Source organism: Petromyzon marinus, chromosome 63 (assembly GCF_048934315.1).
Source record: "Petromyzon marinus isolate PM22_M1 ecotype Great Lakes invasive population chromosome 63, UKy_Petmar_22M1.pri1.0, whole genome shotgun sequence".
Classification (NCBI taxonomy): Eukaryota; Metazoa; Chordata; class Hyperoartia; order Petromyzontiformes; family Petromyzontidae; genus Petromyzon; species Petromyzon marinus.
In genome coordinates, this window is record NC_133729.1 from 8,038,258 (window position 1) to 8,058,396 (window position 20,139).

General features: G+C 59.8%; 1 protein-coding gene across 4 annotated transcripts in view; it reads left to right on the forward strand.

The window, feature by feature from the left end:
• LOC116956042 (uncharacterized) overlaps window positions 1-19,389 on the forward strand; it is a 119,736-nt gene extending 100,347 nt beyond the window's left edge. For all 4 annotated transcript variants that reach the window (XM_076053940.1, XM_076053942.1, XM_076053941.1 and 1 more), the window contains 12 exons: window positions 1,175-1,468; window positions 3,003-3,140; window positions 5,251-5,522; window positions 8,524-8,914; window positions 9,974-10,714; window positions 11,378-11,475; window positions 12,453-12,568; window positions 12,863-13,184; window positions 13,750-13,869; window positions 14,657-15,844; window positions 16,279-16,382; window positions 16,694-19,389. In XM_076053940.1, the coding sequence (XP_075910055.1) occupies window positions 1,175-1,468; window positions 3,003-3,140; window positions 5,251-5,522; window positions 8,524-8,914; window positions 9,974-10,714; window positions 11,378-11,475; window positions 12,453-12,568; window positions 12,863-13,184; window positions 13,750-13,869; window positions 14,657-15,844; window positions 16,279-16,382; window positions 16,694-16,903 (3,994 nt within the window). In that variant the 3' untranslated portion in view covers window positions 16,904-19,389. The remainder of the gene's footprint in view (window positions 1-1,174; window positions 1,469-3,002; window positions 3,141-5,250; window positions 5,523-8,523; window positions 8,915-9,973; window positions 10,715-11,377; window positions 11,476-12,452; window positions 12,569-12,862; window positions 13,185-13,749; window positions 13,870-14,656; window positions 15,845-16,278; window positions 16,383-16,693) is intronic.
• Window positions 19,390-20,139: the final 750 nt, after the last annotated feature.

The window sequence follows — 20,139 nt, forward strand, 5'->3', positions numbered from 1 at the left end:
CTGACACGCGTACTCTGACACGTGTACTCTGACACGCGTACTCTGACACAAGTACTCTGACACGCGTACTCTGACACAAGTACTCTGACACGTGTACTCTGACACGCGTACTCTGACACGCGTACTCTGACACGTGTACTCTGACACGCGTACTCTGACACGCGTACTCTGACACGCGTACTCACTCACGCGTACTCTGACACGTGTACTCTGACACGCGTACTCTGACACGTGTACTCTGACACGCGTACTCTGACACAAGTACTCTGACACGCGTACTCTGACACAAGTACTCTGACACGTGTACTCTGACACGCGTACTCTGACACGCGTACTCTGACACGTGTACTCTGACACGTGTACTCTGACACGCGTACTCTGACACGCGTACTCTGACACGCGTACTCTGACACGCGTACTCTGACACGTGTACTCTGACACGCGTACTCTGACACGCGTACTCTGACACGCGTACTCACTCACGCGTACTCTGACACGCGTACTCTGACACGCGTACTCTGACACGCGTACTCTGACACGCGTACTCTGACACGTGTACTCTGACACGCGTACTCTGACACGCACGCGTGGGCTCGCACCCGTACTCACTCGATCGCAAATCGCCCTCGGCAGGATAATGCTGCTGATGCTGCTGTTGATGATGACGATGCTGTTGCTCCTGCTGCTGCTACCGCTGCTGATGCTGCTGATGCTGCTGCTGTTGATGATGATGCTGCTGCTGCTGCTACCGCTGCTGATGATGCTGCTGTTGATGATGACGATGCTGCTGCTCCTGCTGCTGCTGCTACCGCTGCTGCTGCTACCGCTGCTGCTGATGATGCTGCTGCTACCGCTGCTGATGCTGCTGCTGTTGATGATGACGATGCTGCTGCTTCTGCTGCTGCTGCTTCTGCTGCTGCTCCTGCTGCTGCTGCTACCGCTGCTGATGATGCTGCTGCTGCTGATGCTGCTGCTGCTACCGCTGCTGATGATGCTGCTGCTGCTGATGCTGCTGATGCTACCGCTGCTGATGCTGCTGCTGTTGATGATGACGATGCTGCTGCTGCTACCGCTGCTGATGCTGCTGCTGCTACCGCTGCTGCTGCCGCCGCTGATGATGATGACGATCTTGCCGCTGATACTGTCTGCACCCTCCATCCCCCGTCTCCCGCAGTGCGTCGCGCATGCTGCACACCATGCTGCCCCCCCCGCCGGCCGGAGTGGGCCGCTCCGACGACTCCACGCGGGGGTTCAGGCCGTACCACGCGGGCAGCTCGGGCGGGGGGGGCGGCGGCGGAGGGGGCCCCGAGGAGCTGAGGCTGCCGGGGATGCCCCCCGCGCCCCACGGGGCCCCCCAGCACCCTCCGGCCGGAGCCCCCCACGCCCTGAGCCTGGACCCGGCCACCGTGGCGGCGTTCTACCACCCGGCGTTCCTGGCCCACCCGGCGTTCCAGTACCCGGCATTCAGGTGCACGCTGACTCACGCTGGCACAGAGACCCATAGACTCACACAGAGACCCATAGACTCACACAGAGACCCGTAGACTCACACAGAGACCCATAGACTCACACAGAGACCCATAGACTCACACAGAGACCCATAGACTCATCACACAGAGACCCATAGACTCACACAGAGACCCATAGACTCACACAGAGACCCATAGACTCACACAGAGACCCATAGACTCACACAGAGACCCATAGACTCATCACACAGAGACCCATAGACTCACACAGAGACCCATAGACTCACACAGAGACCCATAGACTCACTCACACAGAGAGACCCATAGACTCACACACAGTGAACCATAGACTCACACAGAGAGACCCATAGACTCACACAGAGACCCATAGACTCACACAGAGACCCATAGACTCACACAGAGACCCATAGACTCACACAGAGAGACCCATAGACTCACACAGAGACCCATAGACTCACACAGAGACCCATAGACTCACACAGAGACCCATAGACTCACACACAGTGAACCATAGACTCACACAGAGACCCATAGACTCGCACAGAGACCCATAGACTCATCACACAGAGACCCATAGACTCACACAGAGACCCATAGACTCACACAGAGACCCATAGACTGACATAGAGACCCATAGACTCACACAGACACCCAAAGACTGTCACAGAGACACATAGACTCACACAGAGACCCATAGACTCACACAGAGACCCATAGACTCACACAGACACCCATAGACTCACACAGAGACCCATAGACTGACATAGAGACCCATAGACTCACACAGAGGCCCATAGACTCACACAGAGACCCATAGACTCACACAGCGACCCATAGACTCACACAGTGAACCATAGACTCGCACAGAGACCCATAGACTCGCACAGAGACCCATAGACTCACACAGAGACCCATAGACTGACATAGAGACCCATAGACTCACACAGAGACCCATAGACTCACACAGAGACCCATAGACTCACACCGAGATCCATAGACTCACGGATTCACGGACGACTGGCACGCAGACCTACACGGACTCACACCGAGATCCATAGACTCACGCAGTGACTCACGCAGTGCCCGTGGTGACGATGACGATGGTGATGGTGCTGCTGGTGCGGTGGAGATGATGATGACGGTGGTGGTGATGGTGGCGGTGATGGTGGCGGTGATGGTGGCGGTGATAGTGGTGGTCGTGGCGGTGGTGGTGATGGCAGTGGTGGTGGTGGCGGTGGTAGTGTTTGTGGTGACAGTGGTGGTGGTAGTGATGATGATGACGATAGTGGTGATTACACCGGCGGTGACGATGGTGACGACGCTGACAAAGCTGACGATGGTGATGATGGTGACGATGGTGATGATGGTGACGATGGTGACGATGGTGACGACGGTGACGACGATGACGATGGTGATGATAGTGACGATGGTGATGACGATGGTGATGATGGTGACGATGATGACGATGGTGACGATGGTGACGATGGTGACGATGGTGACGATGCGGTGCAGGCTGGACGACCCGTACTGCCTGACGGCACTACGCTCCCCGTTCTTCCCGCTGCCCCCTCTGCCCCCGCTGCCCGGCGTGCGCTGCTACCAGCCCGAGCTGACAGCGGCGGGCATCACCGGCACGGCAAGCACCGATCGGTGAGGACCCACGGCTCGGTGGGAGGAGGGGAAGGGAGGGGGAGGGAGTGGGGGGGGGAGCCCCTCCTGCTAGAGCGGCGGACTGGCACAGAGATACACAGAGACACACAGAGATACGTAGAGACACACAAAGATACGCAGAGACACACAAAGATACACAGAGACACACAAAGATACGTAGAGACTCACAAAGATACACAGAGACACACAGAGACACACAAAGATACACAGAGACACACAGAGACACACAAAGATACACAGAGACACACAAAGATACACAGAGACACACAGAGATACGTAGAGACACACAAAGATACGTAGAGACACACAAAGATACGCAGAGACACACAAAGATACGCAGAGACACACAAAGATACGCAGAGACACACAAAGATACGCAGAGACACACAAAGATACGCAGAGACACACAAAGATACACAGAGACACACAAAGATACACAGAGACACACAAAGATACACAGAGACACACAAAGATACACAGAGACACACAAAGATACGTAGAGACACACAAAGATACAGAGAGACACACAGAGACACACAGAGATACACAGAGACACAGAGATACACAGAGACACACAGAGATACACAGAGACACACAAAGATACGTAGAGACACATAAAGATACGTAGAGACACACAAAGATACACAGAGACACACAAAGATACGTAGAGACACACAAAGATACACAGAGACACACAAAGATACACAGAGACACACAAAGATACGTAGAGACACACAAAGATACGTAGAGACACACAAAGATACGTAGAGACACGTAGAGACACACAGACACCCATCGGGGTTCACAGAGATACACAGAGACACACAAAGATACGTAGAGACACACAAAGATACACAGAGACACACAAAGATACACAGAGACACACAAAGATACACAGAGACACACGAAGATACACAGAGACACACAGAGATACACAGAGACACACAAAGATACATAGACACACAAAGATACACAGAGACACACAAAGATACGTAGAGACACACAAAGATACACAGAGACACACAAAGATACACAGAGACACACAAAGATACACAGAGACACACAAAGATACATAGACACACAAAGATACACAGAGACACACAAAGATACGTAGAGACACACAAAGATACGCAGAGACACACGAAGATACACAGAGACACACAAAGCTACACAGAGACACACAAAGATACGTAGAGACACACAGAGATACACAGAGACACGCAAAGATACGTAGAGACACACAAAGATACACAGAGATACACAAAGATACGTAGAGACACGTAGAGACACACAGACACCCATCGGGGTACACAGAGATACACAGAGATACACAAAGATACGTAGAGACACACGAACACCCATAGGGGTACACGGAGATACACAGAGATACACAGAGACACACAAAGATACACAGAGACACACAAAGATACGTAGAGACACAGTCACCCAACCACCAACTCCCACACACTCTCACCCACTCACTCACCCACTCACTCACCCACCTACGCACGCACTCCCACTCATGCACACACTCCCACCCACAAAGAAAAAGATCCCCCGTGTAGCCTTTACAGACTGTAGGGGCAAGTGCTGTTAGCGAGCACCTATGAAGGCCAGCATGGCACACGAGGGGGTGGATGTCCAGCACGACGCCCGACCGCCTTTGTCTCCCCAGTGGCGATGTTTGCACACCGCACCAGGTACTCATTGGAGGCTGAGTCGACCTAGGGGAGGCCCAGGACCGGTTCAGATCATTGTCACCGGTGTTGGCCGTGAGCGGGAATCGAACTCGGATGGCTGGGTTCATAGTGCAGCGTAGCGCTAACCGCTACATTACCGCTCCCCACACACACACACATTTCAACCCACCTACACACTACAACCCACACACCCCCTCCCACCAACACACCCCCACCCACACACACCCACCCACACACACCCACCCACACACCCACCCACACACACCCACCCACACACACCCACCCACACACACCCACCCACACACACCCACACGCTGCACCCACGCTGTGAATGCTCACGAGCGTCCGTGGGCACCCTCCTCACCGCCACTCCCACTGCGTCCCCGCAGGCTGCAGGCGGAGAAGGAGTCGAGGCAGCGGGAGATGGAGCGCGAGCGCGAGCGCGAGCGGGCGCGCGAGGAGCGCGAGAGGGAGAAGCAGCGCGAGAGGGAGCGGGAGAGGGAGCGGGAGCGGGGTGGGCACGGGGCGCTGGCGCTGGAGGGGCACGCGGCACGGAGAGACGGCGCCGCCACGGGGGCGGAGCGGGGGCAGCAGCAGCAGCAGCACGACAGCAACGGCAGCGGCGGTGCCGGCACGGCGGCAGCAGCGGCGAGCGGCCGTGGTGAGTGCTGCCGGCTGCAGGGATCGGCAAGCGGCGGCAATCCTACGTCGTCATTGTCATCTTGGCCATCGCAGGATGTGTGTGTGTGTGTACGTGTGTGTGTGTACGTGTGTGTGTGTACGTGCCTGTACATGTAAGCAGAAAGCCACTGCGGGTGACCACGTGGAATGTTTGAATACTCATTGCGAGGCTGCCACTCCTCTGTCGGGAGCTGGACCGGTGCCGCCTGGATCTCTGTGGTATTCAGGAGGTCCGGTGGACCGGCTCTGGCTCCTGCCACCATGAGGGGTGGACAGTCCTCTACTCGAGGCAGGAGACTGGCAAACAACAGGGAGTGGCTCTTCTTCTGAACAAAAGAATGAAGGGGGCGTGGGAGCGTGGCGGTGAGGTGTGGGAAGCTGTAAGCCCCAGGCTACTTTGGGCTCGCCTTCCCATCAACCAGAGACGAGGAGTGGTGGTCGTGGTTACTTATGCCCCCACCGAAGATGAACATCCGTGGAGGGATGCAGGCAAAGCCGATGAGTCAGATGCCTTCTATGATCTCCTGTCACAGGTGCTGGCTAAAGTGGCCCCTCGGGATAGAGTCATCTTGTTGGGTGACTTCAATGCCCGAGTTGGTCATGATGCTGGCACCTGGTCTGGAGTGATTGGAGGGCATGGGCCAGATCAGCTCAATAACAACGGTAGGAGGCTGCTAGATTTTTGTGCAGCCCATGGGCTTGTAATTACCAACACGCTGTTCCGGCATCGATGCATCCACACAACATCATGGATGCATGCCGGGTCCAAGAAAGAACATCTGCTGGACTATATAGTGACGGAACAGCGGCTGTGGGCTCATGTTCTTGACACCAGGACCTACCGTGGAGCTGATCTGCCCACTGACCATCGACTTGTCATCTGTAAGATGTGCCTGCCATTCTTCCACTCCGGTGGTGGGTATACACCCAGGACCCCATTCAAACCCTTAATGGCTTGATCTCAGCTCGCTGATGAAAGTTGCAAGCGAGAATTTCATCATTGCTTGCAGCTGGGGTTGGCATTGTCCGCCATAGTTTGCCCATTTCCCCTGATGTCGAGGGGAAATGTGCGAGGTTTAGGACTGTGGCTCATGCAGTTGCAATGGCTGCTTTGGGTACACGGTCCAGACCTCCCCAGAGACCCTGTCTGACAGAGGTCTTCAGGCTGGCTGAGATAAAAGCGACAGGCCCACTCTAATCGTTTACAGCATCCCATGTCCGAGAATGAAGAGGCTTACCGCAGCCTTTGCTTCGAAGTTTGGAGAGCCGTGAGGCGCTGCAAGGATGGGTGGTGGTCGCGGGTTGCTGAGGTGGTGGAATCTGCCTCAGTGGGCCACGATCACAAATCGCTCTTTAATTCCATAAAAATAGTGATTTGCAGTGCCACACCTATCACCATCATTAGGGGAAAGAATGGTCATCCAATCTCTGACCCCCAGGAACAGGTTTGCAGATTTTATGAGCATTTATGTGAGGTCTTGGGGGAGGGGAAATCCCTCAGCCTGGAAAACATCGTGGGGCAAAGTGGGGCAAAGTGGGGGTGACCCTGCTGAGGCTGAGGTGCCTCAAATATTCGAAGACGTCACCGCCTGTGAATGGCTGGCTGAGGTGTCATCTGTTGAGGAAGTACTGAAGGCGATCCAGAGTCAGGAAAGGCACCGGGCAGAGATGATCTTTTAAGCAAAATGCTGAGGGAGGGTGGCGTTTGTGCACAGACTGCCCTAAATGGCATCATAACAGACTGTAACAACTACAAGGGCATCTCACTCCTAAGTGTGCCGGGAAAGGATTATTTAACATTGCCTTGCCAGGCACGCTGAGGAGAGGCTTGCGGAGCCCAAATGCGGTTTCAGGAAAGGGCGGTCCTGCACAGATGCCATATTTTCTGTCCGTCTGCTACAGCAGAGATGTAGGGAATTCCAACAAGACCTACATCTCTGCTTTATTGACCTGGTCAAGGCCTATGATACCATCGGTAGGCCTAGGCTCTGGGTTGTTCTTCGTGCTTTTGGAGTCCCTGACCCTCTGCTCACGATCATTAAAGACCTTCATGATGGTGAGCGGGCCCGGGTAAAACTACATGGCCGGGAGTCGGAGCCATTCCCTGTTCACCTTGGGCCACGACAGGGATGTCCTCTGGCTCCCACATTATTTAACATCTATTTTGACCACGTAGTTTGTGAAACCTTCGATGGCTGTACCAGGGGAATTTCCATCTGGTACAGATATAATGGGAGGCTGATCGATGCTCAGGTGCGGTAAAGGGATGGCTCCCTATTGGTCAACCATTTTAAGTATGCCAATGATTTGGTAATTTCTGTTACTCACAGGAGGATTTGGAGGCGCTGCTGCTGAGATTGGAGCATGCCACAGAGAAATGGGGCCTTACCATCAGCCCCACCAAAACTAAGCACCTGCCTGGGTATTTTGTACCACCAGACACTCCACCCCCACAACTCCTAATTGGTGATCGGGCAGTTGTGGAGAGAGTGGAGAGTTTTCCATACATGGGCAGTGTGCTCATGACCAGCTCCAGTTTGACAGCAGAGGTCTCACTCTGAATCAAGCGGCGTTATATTTTCATCGGTTGGGTAACGCTGTGTGGAAGCTACCTGGTCTGTCGCTCCACATGAAGCTTTAGGTCTTCTCGGCCACAGTCATGCCCTCCCTTCTCTACGCTTGCGAAACGTGGACCCCCCTAATGGAACATCTTCGCCGGTTAGAAACATTTAGGCTGGCCTGCCTACGATCCAGCCTGGGTTTAACAAGGCTGGATTGTGTGAACTCACAAATCCTTGAAAGATCTGGACAAAGTCCCATCAGTGAGCTCATCCGGCAGGCAAGGTTGCGTGTGTACATGTGTGTATGTGTACGTGTGTGTGTACATGTGTGTATGTGTACGTGCGTGTGTACATGTGTGTATGTGTACGTGTGTGTGTACATGTGTGTATGTGTACGTGTGTGTGTTTACGCGTATGCAGATCGGCGAGGGCCAAGCTCCTCCGTTGCTTTCTTCGACCGCCGCCCGGGGGTTCTGGGCATCACGCTCCCCGTCTCGCACGCCACGCACACCACGCACCCCACGCACCATCCCGCGCATCACCCCACGCACCACCCCACGCACCACACCACGCACCCCACGCACCACACCACGCACCACACCACGCACCACCCCACGCACCACCCCACGCACCACGCCACGCACCCCACGCACCACCCCGCGCACCACCCCACGGCGGCGGCGCACAGGCAGGCGGTGCGACACGCGGACGGGGACAAGGAGGAGCGGGGGGGCGCCAGGCAGAGGGAGCGAGTGGTGAGCGTCGCCTGCACCCGCAGGAGCATCAACGTCGGCCCGCGGGAGGAGTTTAGGTGACGCACTCGCACGCACGCGCGAACGCACACACGCAAAAAAGACAAAGATCCCCTATAGCCTGTAACAGACTGTAGGGGCAAGTGCTGTTAGCGAGCACCAGGTACTCATTTGAGGCCGAGTCGATCTAAGGGAGGCGCAGGACCCGGTTCAGATAATCGTCACTGATGGTGTTGGCCGTGAGTGGGGATCGAACCCGGGTAGCCGGGTTCGTAGCGCAGCATAGCGCTAACCGTGACACTACCGCTCCCCACACACACACAGACACACACTGACACACACTCACGTACATACGCGCGTACGACGACGATAGTCGCCGTTCTCCACTGAGTGGCGGTGTCGTCACCACGGCGCCCGTGTCAGCCCAGGTGCGCTTTGAAGTGTCGAACGCCCGCTGGAAGGTCATGCGAAGAGGGCCAGGTGCCATGGGTTGACTGAATCAGCCTCAAATGAGTTGCTGGTGCGGTGTGTAAACATCGCCACTGGGGAGACAAAGGTGGTTCGGGCGTGGTGCTGGCCACTCACCCTTCGTGTGCCACAGTGCCGGCCTTCGTAGGCGCTGCTCGCTAACAGCACTTGCCCCAACAGTCTGTTAAGGCTGTATAGGGGGGGATCTTTGTCTTTGTGTACGCATGTGTGTGTGTGTGCGCACTCTCTCTCTGTTACTCCATCACTCTCTGTAACTCTAGGAGCACCATGGTGGCTAGGAGATGTTAACTACCTCGCCTGGTGTACAGGAGGTCGTGCATTCATTCCCGACCCTGATGCCTGCTGTATATTTGGAGTTTGTGTCTCTCTCTCTCTCTCCCCGTTATCGCGTGGATTTTTCTCCGGGTCCTCCGGTTTATCCCTCCACATTTAGAATCAACATCACCACACGTTTAGAGTATTTGGCTTCTATACATTTCCACGTGATAGGCCACTTTCGTTGGGCCATCAATTGGGGCCAGAGAAAATAGCTACACGGCTCAGTGGGCCTTACCTGGTAAAACAAAAACTTTTAATACTTTGTAGTTTAACTCTCTTTCTAACTCTCGCCGTCGCTCTCCCATCAACAGGAACGGCCTCGACAACTCTGAGGCCTCGCCTCTCGACTTCCACCGATTGCCACACACTGGCAGCGGCGGGGCAGCGACGATGCCAGGGAGCAGCGCCTCCACCTCGTCCACCGCCTCCTCCACCTCATCCACCACCACCACCTCCTCGTCGTCGTCGTCCACCTCGCAGGCCGCTTGGCTGAGCCACGTCTCCGGCGACGGCGAAGCGGCGAGCGGCTACTGGAGCCCGGTTTCGCGGCCGGGGGACGACGCGGGCGGCGGTCTCAACCTCAGCAGCAGCAGCAGCAGCAACAACAACGGCAGCCACAACCACCATCACCACCAGCAGCAGCAGCAGCACCACAACCACCACCACAACCACCACCAGCAGCAGCAGCCGGGCCTAAGGCCCGTCGGGGCAGGCCACCCGTTCCGCCCGACGGGCCTGTGGGTGCCGCCGTTTGAGAAGGGCCGGGAGGAGAACGGGGTGAAAACCGAGGGGAGAAAGGCCGAGGTGATGCCGCAGGTGTCCGTGGGGGGCTCCCACTTCGGGGGGCCAGGCGTCGGCGGAGGGGTCCCCCCCCACTTTTTGTGCGAGCTGCAGCGCTCGGCACACCACTTCCTGGAGAAGCAGGGCACTTGCCTGGATCGGCTCGCCCAGGAGAGGGCGCCCGAGGGGGCGGAGCGGCCAAGCCAACAGGCAGGCCTGAGGGCTTGCCCCGGGCCCATCACCATCACCACCAGCAGCAGCAGCGTGTACAGGTAGGGGAGGCCGCCTGTTTTCGTGAGTGGGTGAGTGGTGAGTGAGTGAGCGGGTGGTGAGTGGTGAGTGAGTGAGTGGGTGGTGAGTAAGTGTGTGAGTGGTGATTTGGGTTTCCACCTGTCCCGGTTTTCCCAGAATCATCCTTTATTGAGCTGCCTGTCCTGGGAAACCTGTAAGTCTTCGTAGGACATTATAAAATACAAAATTATCGGCGCACATGAGCTCAGCGAGCACGGCACACCCGACCCGAGCCAGAGCCAAACCACGCTATACTCTGCCGACCTCACGAAGAACGCATCCGAATCTGGCTCGGGGCGGGGGCCAAGCAGGGCCAGCGGCGGGGCTAACGACGCGTTCCTTGCGCGTCGATGACACCAGTCGGTGACGCAGCATCGCCGACGCGCGTCTCGACGCGTGGCGTGACCGTCAGCTGGGCTCGGCTTGCCCAGTTGGGGGGGAAGAAACCCTCGCCGGGGCGGCTCGGCACAGCCCGGCTTGCGCGCAGTGGGAAAAAAAGAGGGCGTCAAAAGTCCCGGCGGCGTTTGTCAGCTGCGCCGCGAAGCCAAATGGCAGCGCTCGCGCGGCACGGCGCTCGCCCCTCACCCTGCCGGCGTCGCCTGACGCGGGGGCTGCGGTGTGTCCCCGCCGCCTCCCCCACCCAGGCCCGACGTGGTGTACGACGAGGCCCTGCGCACGACGCGTCGCGTGGTCAGCCGCCTCGACCTGGCCGAGAGGAAGCGCAAACTCGCCTGGCTCCGCGGTGAGTGAGCCACGCGCGCCGGCAGGCTCAACACGGACACGCGTGGGCGCGGCTGGAATCCTCACCCCCCACCTCCCTTCCCACTCCCCCCCCCCCCACCCCACCTACCAGCTTGCGTACGTTCGTAAACCTCAGTGCCACTGGGGAGACAAAGGCGGTCGGGCGTGGTGCCGGCCACCCACCCCCTCGTGCGCCGTGCCGGCCTTCATAGGTGCTGCTCGCTAACAGCACTTGCGCCAACAGTCTGTCGTGGCTGTACGGGGGATCGTTGTCTTTGTGTACATGTGTAGCGTCTAGCTCAGAGACACTCGGAGACGACGTGGAGGCAACACGTTTATTACAACGTCCCCTAATACACACGCAAGGGTCTAGCTGCCCCTTGGTCAGCTACCCTAGGGAGGTAACTCCTCCGGGCTAATCCTCCCGAGCTGCACGGGCTAGCTAGCCACGACCGGACCCCGGCTCGGGTCCGGGTCTCGTCTATCGGCAGGTCTTCTCCCGGCATGACGGCTTCCGGCTTCTCCTCGTCGGCAGCCCCCGCAACCTGTTCGGAGGCCCGGTTTATATTCCCGGCCCAGGGAGCTCCGTCCGCCCCTTTCCACGCCTCCGTTCTCGGGCTTTTTAGAGGGGTCTCGTCTCAGCCCCAGGGCCCCCTCCCCTTCAGCCGCTGGCACTGCACGCAGAGCGCAGCACTCTCCGTCCTCCTCAGACGATCTCTGCCGGCGCTTGCTAGGCCCGGTACTGCGCTCCTCCTGAACCGCTGTTGGCTGCGTGAGCGGCGTGTCTCGCCTCACACAGGCCGGCTTCACGTATATCCTGCGTAGTGGCATCCACCGATGCCACGACGCATGTATAAACGCGTGTGCGTGTACGTGTGTGTGTGTATTCACGTGTGTGTGCATGCTCGTGGTGTATTTACGTGTGTGTGCATGTGTGTACATGTGTGCGTGTGTGTGTACATGTGTGCGTGTGTCTAGGAGGCCGAGCTCCCAGTGGCTCGGACAGCGACGAGGAGTTGGACGAGGGGGAGATGAGAGCCGACGTGCGGCGACTGTCTCAGAGGCCTCCTCTGCCTCTCTCCTGCACTCCCGAGGTGCGTGAGTGGTGTTTGTGTGCGCGGTGTCTGTGTGAGCGGTGTCTGTGTGCGCGGTGTCTGTGTGAGCGGTGTCTGTGTTTGCGTACATCTGTGTGTATTTCGTATCCATCCGCCAAGTCCTTCCATCCATCTCTCCATTACCCTCGCTCTCTGTCTCCCCAAGAAAATCTCAATTCCCTTTGTTTAATCCGTCCGCCTGCTCGTCCGTCCATCCATCCACGTCTCCGCGTGAATCCCCGTCTCCGTCTCGGCCCACCCCCCGTGCCCCCCCCACCCGCGACCCCCACGTAGAAGCTGGGCCTGCTGGCCATCGTGGGCCTCACGTCGCGCCCGCACCGCGACTCCCTCGCCGCAGAGCGTGCCCGCAAGCGCCGCCGTCGCATGATGGACCCCAGCCCCCCCCGCGGGGCCGCCCCCTCGCTCCCACAATGCACCGCGGCGGTCGCGGCCGGGGGCGCGGTGGCGGCTGCGGCGTTGCCGGCGTGCACCGCGACCGGTACGACGCAGCAGCAGCAGCATCAGGGCGACCTCAACAGCGCCAGCGACTTCCCCGAGAAGATGGACTTCCTGGTGCGGCTGTCGCTCACGCACGTCAAGCCGGAGCTGCGCCAGGGTGAGCCGGCCATCGTGAGCCCAGGTTTGGTGACGCGATGGCGTCAGCCGATCGGTGGGTCGTTATCTACCGGGGGGGGGGAGGGAGGGGCGGAGCGTGATGTCAGAACCGTGCCGGCCTTGATAGGCGCTCGCTAACAACGCTCCTATTAGCACGGTTGGCTATGTACGGTGCTACAAAAGTTCAACGTACGTACGCAACCACAGCTATACAGAGGCGGGTTGTTGCGTCTGTGTGCGAGTGTGCGGAGCGGTGGCGCGGCAATTAGCGGCGTTGCGCTGCGAAACCCCGGAGCCCCGAGTTCGATTCCCACCAACATCAGTGGCGAATATCTGAACCGGTACTTGACTTGAGCTCGCCGAGCACCTGGTACGGTGTGTAAACATCAGCACCGGGGAGACAGAGGCGGCAGCGGCCGGAAGTGGCTCTGGCCCCACCACCCCATCGTGGGCGTGCCGTGCCGGCCTTAATAGGCACTCGCTAACGGCACTTTCCCCAAGAGGTCTTTGCTAAAGCCTACACGGGGGGGGGAACCTTTGTCTTTGCCCGCGTGTCGCGAGCGCAGAGCGAGAATGCGCCCTGGCGCTCATGCAGGCAGCGAAGGACGGGCGGCTGCCCAGCGACGCTCCCTTCCGCCACCCGACGCCGTGGCTGCATCTCCACTCCTCCGCGCACCACCACCTCGGTGAGCACGACGCCGCCACCGCCGACTCCAGCGCTGGTGACAAACGCCCGAACCTAGAGGAGGAGGGGGTGGGGGGTAGTGGGGTGGGGGGACGGCACGGAGGCTCACAGCAATGACGGCCCGGGTTCGAATCCCGACTGTGGTGCGCCTTTCTGCGTGGAGTTGGTATGGCGTGTGAGCGAACGCGGTGAGCGGTGGCGTAGCCGTTAGCGCTACGCCGGCGACCCGAGTTCGATTCCTGCTCACGGCCAACACCGGCGACGATTAGGTCGACTCGGCCTCAAATGAGTACCTGGTTCGATGTGTAAACATCGCCACGGGGGAGACAAAGGCGATCTGGCGTGGTGCTGGCCACCCACCTCCTCGTGTCCCGTGCCGGCCTTCATTGGTGCTCACTTAAAGCACTTGCCCCTACAGTCTGTTACAGGTTATACGGGGGATCTTTGTCTGTGTGTATGAGTGCGTGTGTGAGCTGTATATTCTCCCCCTTGCTCTGCGTGAGCAAATGAAGCACACACTCAGTGTCAGCGCTATTGGCCAAAACAACATCCCAATGCTGAAACATCATCTGCAAATCACCCACCACAGCAGCAATGAGACCTAACCACCACTACTACCTCCACGACCACCACCACCACAACAACAACTACCACCACTACTATTGCCACCACAACCTCCACCACCAAAACAACCACCACCACTACTACAACCACCACAACAACCACCACAACAATCACAATCTCCACCACCACAATAACCACTACCACCACCACCCTCTCGCTTGCAGGTCCCAACGTCTCCTCCTCCACCACCACCTCCACCACCTCCTCCACCACCTCCTCCACCACCTCCTCCTCCGCCATTGTTGCTCCCAACGTCTCCACCGGCGCCATCTCCGTCGCCCCTCCCTCTCCACCACCACTCGTTGTGGTGCCCCGCGAGCCCCCCACTAGAACGGCGGCCCCCCACTTCTATTCGGCTAAACCACAACCGCAGCAGCCACAGCAACAACCGCCGCCACCGCCACGCGGCCTTGCGCCACCGCCCCCGTCCATCGCCGCTCTCCCCCCGCGCCTCTCCGACTCTGCCGGTGGAATCGTCCGAACCGCCCTCGACTTGACCAGGCCCAGTCTGGCCTCCGTACGGCCTCAGCAGCAGCAGCAGCAGACGCAGCAGCAGCAGCATCATCATCATCAACATCATCAGCAGCAGCAGCATCATCAGCAGCAGCATCATCAGCATCAACAGCAGCAGGGAAGGTCCAACGACGTCCAGCAGCACCTTCGCAGGCAGGACTTGAGCGTGAATGGCGGTGGGTCGGCGAGGCCTGCGCTAGGCCCGGTCGCTAGGCCGATGATGAGCGACATCCGGTTCCTGGGAATGGAAGGCGGCGGCAGCAGCGGCGGCGGCAACAACAACAGCAGCAGCAGCAGCGGCGGCCATAGCAACAACAACAACAGCAGCATCATCATCAGCGGCGGTCACAACAACAACAACAGCAGCATCATCAGCGGCGGCGGCGGCCACAACAACAACAACAACAGCAGCAGCATCATCAGCGGCGGCGGTGGCCACAGCAGCAGCCACGGCAGCCACAGCAGCGGCTGCAACGGCAACGCAGGAGGCAGAGGGGTCGCGGTGACGCCCACGGCGGCGGCGGCGTGGCCGGGCGTGCGTCCGAGCTTCTCGCCGTTCGGTCGGCCGCAGGGGGGCGTGCGGTGGAGCGCAAACCCCGACGCGGCGCTCGAGCACGCTCACGCCGACGCGGGCGGCGGCGGCGACGGCGGCGGCGGCGCCGGCCGAGCGGAGCACGGCGTCGGCGTGGCCGGCGACGGCGCGGGGAGGGCCGAGTCGGCGCCGGGAGCGGCTCCCGCCGCCGGGGTCCCGGGGAGCGGCGCGGAGGCGCCGGGAGACGGAGCGGCGGAGTGGAGGGGCGTGGAGGCCGTGATCGAGGCCTACCAGCAGCACCTGATGGGTGCGTCCCGCGGTGGCGTGGCGGCGGTGGGGAATGCTGCTGCTGCTGCTGCCGCCGTGGCTGTGTTGTGCGCGTGCATGCGCCTGGCCTGGGACAGGCGCCGTGGTGACGTCGCCGTCACTTGGCGGCGAATGGCGTGGCGTTGGTGTGCGTGAGCGTGGGAAGCAAAAACCCGAGACCCGAATTCGATTCCCGCTCACGGCCAATTTCCGGTGACGATTATCCGATCCGGACCTGGGCCTCCCCCACGTCAACTTAGCCTCAAATGAGTACCTGGTCTGTTGTGTAGTAAACATCACCACTGGGGAGATAAAGGCGGCCGGGCGTGGTGCTGGCCCCCCACCCCCTCGTGCGCCGTGCCGGCCTTGCTCGCAATGGCGCTTGCCCCGGCGGCGCGTGTTAAGGCTGCACGGGGGACCTTTCTGTTTGTGCAGAGCACGTGCTGGAGAGGGAGGTGCTGCAGGACCAGGTGAGCCGCCTGAACCTCTACAACCGCCACCTGGGGACCCTCGCCGAGACCCTGAACTCGCGCGTCGCGGTGAGACTCCCTCGGCCCGCTCGGGGACACTGGGGACACAGCGGGACGGAGACACGGGGATGGGGACACGGGGATGGGGACACGGCGGAACAGAGACACGGAGACATGGGGATACGGGGATGGGTACACCGGGATGGGGACAGAGGGACACGGGGACACGGGTAGAGACAGGGGAACAGGAGTATAGTTGGGTATAGGTTTATGGGGATAGGGCTGCTGACAATGGCGATGATGATATAGAATGTGATGACACCGATGATGATGATGATGGCGCTGCTCTGAAACGCTGATGACCGCGCGCCCTCCGGCAGGAGCTGCTGGGCTGCAAGCGCCGCCTGGCGAGCGAGCGCCAACGCAGCGAGGAGGCCCTGGCCCGCCTGCACCGCTGCCTGCCGGCCGCCCCCGGCTGCCCCCGGCTGTCCGTGGCTGCCCCCCCCCCGCCGCTCTCGCTGGCCGCGAGGGCGGCACGCCTGCCCCCGACGGCCTCCTCGGGGCCCTCGGCCCAGCAGCACGGCCACTGACGCGGCCTCATCCGCCCGCCCGTCTGAGTGTCTCGGTGTTTGTCTGTGTGAATGTCCACATGTCCGAGTGTCTGTGTGAGTGTCCGTGTGTCTGGGGGGGGTCTGTGTCTCTGTATATAGGTCTCTGTGTCTCTGTGTCTCTCCGTATGTATGTGTGTCTGTGTGTCTCCGTGGCTCTGTGGCTGTGTGACTGTCTGAGGGTCCGAGTGCGGAACGGCGGTTCGCCGCGCTGCGCTACGAACCCGGCAGAGACCCGAGTTCGATTCCCGCTCACGGCCACCACCAACACCGCTGACGATTATCTGAACCGGTCCTGGGGCCTACCCTCGGTCGACTCGGCCTTAAATCAGTACCTGGCGCGGTGCGTGTTAAACGTCAGCTCCGCAGGAAACAAAGGCGACCGGGCGCGGTTCTGGCCACACCGCTCCCCGCACCTCCGTTTAGCACGGTTGGCCACGTACGGTGCAAGAGGAGTTCAAAGTGCACACACACACTAGGCGATCAGCGCCGGCCTTCGTAGGCGCTGCTGCTTGTCGAACAGCACTTGCCCCAGCAGCCCGTGTGGGCTACGCCGGGGTGGGGGGGGGTGGGGACCATTTGTCTTTGTCGTACGTCCCGTGTCTGGTCCGCCGGGCACGGCTCAGGAGGCCGTGCCCGGTGGGCGCCGGGGCGACCGTCCCAACCGCCGTACCTCGTCGGCCGGGGGCGTCCCTCGTTTCGCCGTCGCCCGTGGGTTCGTTCGGTTAACTTGACTGTGCGTCCGGTTCAACGGGGAGCACGGTTGGCGAAGCCGTCTGGTCCGCTCGGTATCTGGTCCAGCCGCGGGCACGGCAGGCGTGCGGCTCGTAGAGCGCTTGGGATGCGTTCCTGCGGAGACGCAGCGCTGTACGGAACGGCGCTGCGGGAAGTCCCGTCGTAGCACGGCCGAGATGCGTTCCACCGGCCGTGATTTTCAAGCCTACGAGCGATATGCCAGGCCTCCATTTGGCGTTGCATCGATAATAGTCTTGGCAGCGATACCGTACGCAACTATAAAATGTACGGAGGAATTCGGATCGATAAAAAAATATAAATAAATGGAAGAAAAAAAAAGAACTTTTAATGATAGCGGCATAAACGAAAATTCCGATCGGTTGCGTGCCCGCCGGTGCGCTCGGGCGGAGCCAATCGCCCGCCCGCTTGGTTTTATCGCGCGGCTCGGAGACAGAGAGGAGGGGCGGCGACGCCGTACGAGACGGCGACGCCGTACGAGACGGCGACGCCGTAGGAGGCGGCGACGCCGTAGGAGACGGCGACGCCGTAGGAGACGGCGACGCCGTAGAAGGCGGCGACGCCGTACGAGACGGCGACGCCGTAGAAGGCGGCGACGCCGTACGAGACGGCGACGCCGTAGGAGGCGGCGACGTCGTACGAGACGGCGACGCCGTAGGAGACGGCGACGCCGTACGAGACGGCGGCGCCGTAGGAGGCGGCGACGCCGTAGGAGACGGCGACGCCGTAGGAGGCGGCGACGCCGTAGGAGGCGGCGACGCCGTAGGAGACGGCGACGCCGTAGGAGGCGTGCCTGCACTGACCGAGCGCTCGCGTGGATGAACCGAGCAATGCCCCGTGCGGTACTTCGATCTCAAGCAATAAGTGTCGGGCGGGGGGGGGGTCGGGCGGACCCTTGACGCTCCCGCCTACCCCCTCCGCGAGGTATCGCAACTGCAGGTTACGGGGCGCGCCGCGGTCCCCGCCGTGCACGGGGAGCTGAGCGCTGAACGACTCCGAGTCGGGGGGGGCGGGGGGGGGGGGCACGAGCCGAGGGAGGCGAGGAAAATTATCTTTTGTCGTCGCTTGAATGCAAAGCGAGAAAAATATATAGAAATAAAAACACGTGTCGCGCGGCGGGGTCACGCGGGGTCACGTGGGAGCGCACGCGGGGGCGTGCTCGACCAATGGCGTTGGTGGCGCCAATTTCAAATGGAGTCGGCATCCCCCTGGGGCGAGCCGGGGCGGATTTGGGGACCCGGGGCGGAGTCGGCGGTGGGGCGACTCGGCCCGGCCGCACCACAGGGACGGGGGAACTCAAGCGGGATTTGTGGGGGGGGGGGGGGGGGGGATTTCGGTGGGCAGGAGGAGCCTGCGTCACATTCTCTACACACGCCAGGCTAAATAAGAAATACAAACTCTGTAAGTGAACTTCACGATTACGTTTTGTTTTGTTTTGACGTCGATGTTTAATACCGTTCTTCGTTTTCAGTTTTTATTTTGTTTTGTGGTGGGCGGGGGGGGTAACCGGCGGCGGTGGTGGTGGTTGTGGTGGTGGTGGCAGCGCTGCCCAGAGCCGGGCCGTGCACGCACGTCCCCGAGACTACCCCCCCCCCCCCCCCCAATCGGAACGCGCGCGTCTCTCCGGGTTATTTATTGCGGCGTGGAAGCACCCCCCCCCCCCACCCCTCCTGTATATTTGCAGATGGATTTTAATAAAAAGTTTTAACACCGGCGCCTCTCTCTCTCTCTCGCCCCTCGGTCACTCCGGAGGGCCCGAATTATAAAACTGTTATAATTATTGCTGCGTCGCTATCGATGTCATCGTACAGACGCTGCTGCGATAACGGCCTTCCCCTACACGTGGGTGGGTGTCAAGGAGGAGCCGTACCCCCTGGCTCTGCCAGGTAGTAGGTGGTGGTGGTACAGCAGAGTGTGTGGACTAATCTCCATCTGTTCCATCTCACTCCCTTCTACCCGTGGGTGGGTGTCAAGGAAGTGCCGTACCTCTGGCTCGGCCAGGAGAAGGCGGTACAGGAGAGTGGACAAATATCCATCTGTGCGGCGGGGATAGAGTGTTTCCCCCTCACAGGAGAGGGTTTTCTCCGGGTGCTCCGATCTCCTTCCACACACGTAAACACTCGTTCATTGGCTCATCGCGTCACCTTAATATGTAGAGGACCGCAGAGCGTGGGCAATCGTTGGGAGCGCCGCCTCCTCACCACCACCCTGCAGCGATCGTCCTACTCGTCTACGGTTCCTCCAAGCGCTGGGGGCTCACAGAGCCAGACTGAGGCTCCCCATAGGGTTCAGTGTTCATCACTGGGGGCTCACAGAGCCAGACTGAGGCTCCCCATAGGGTTCAGTGTTCATCACTGGGGGCTCACAGAGCCAGACTGAGGCTCCCCATAGGGTTCAGTGTTCATCACTGGGGGCTCACAGAGCCAGACTGAGGCTCCCCATAGGGTTCAGTGTTCATCACTGGG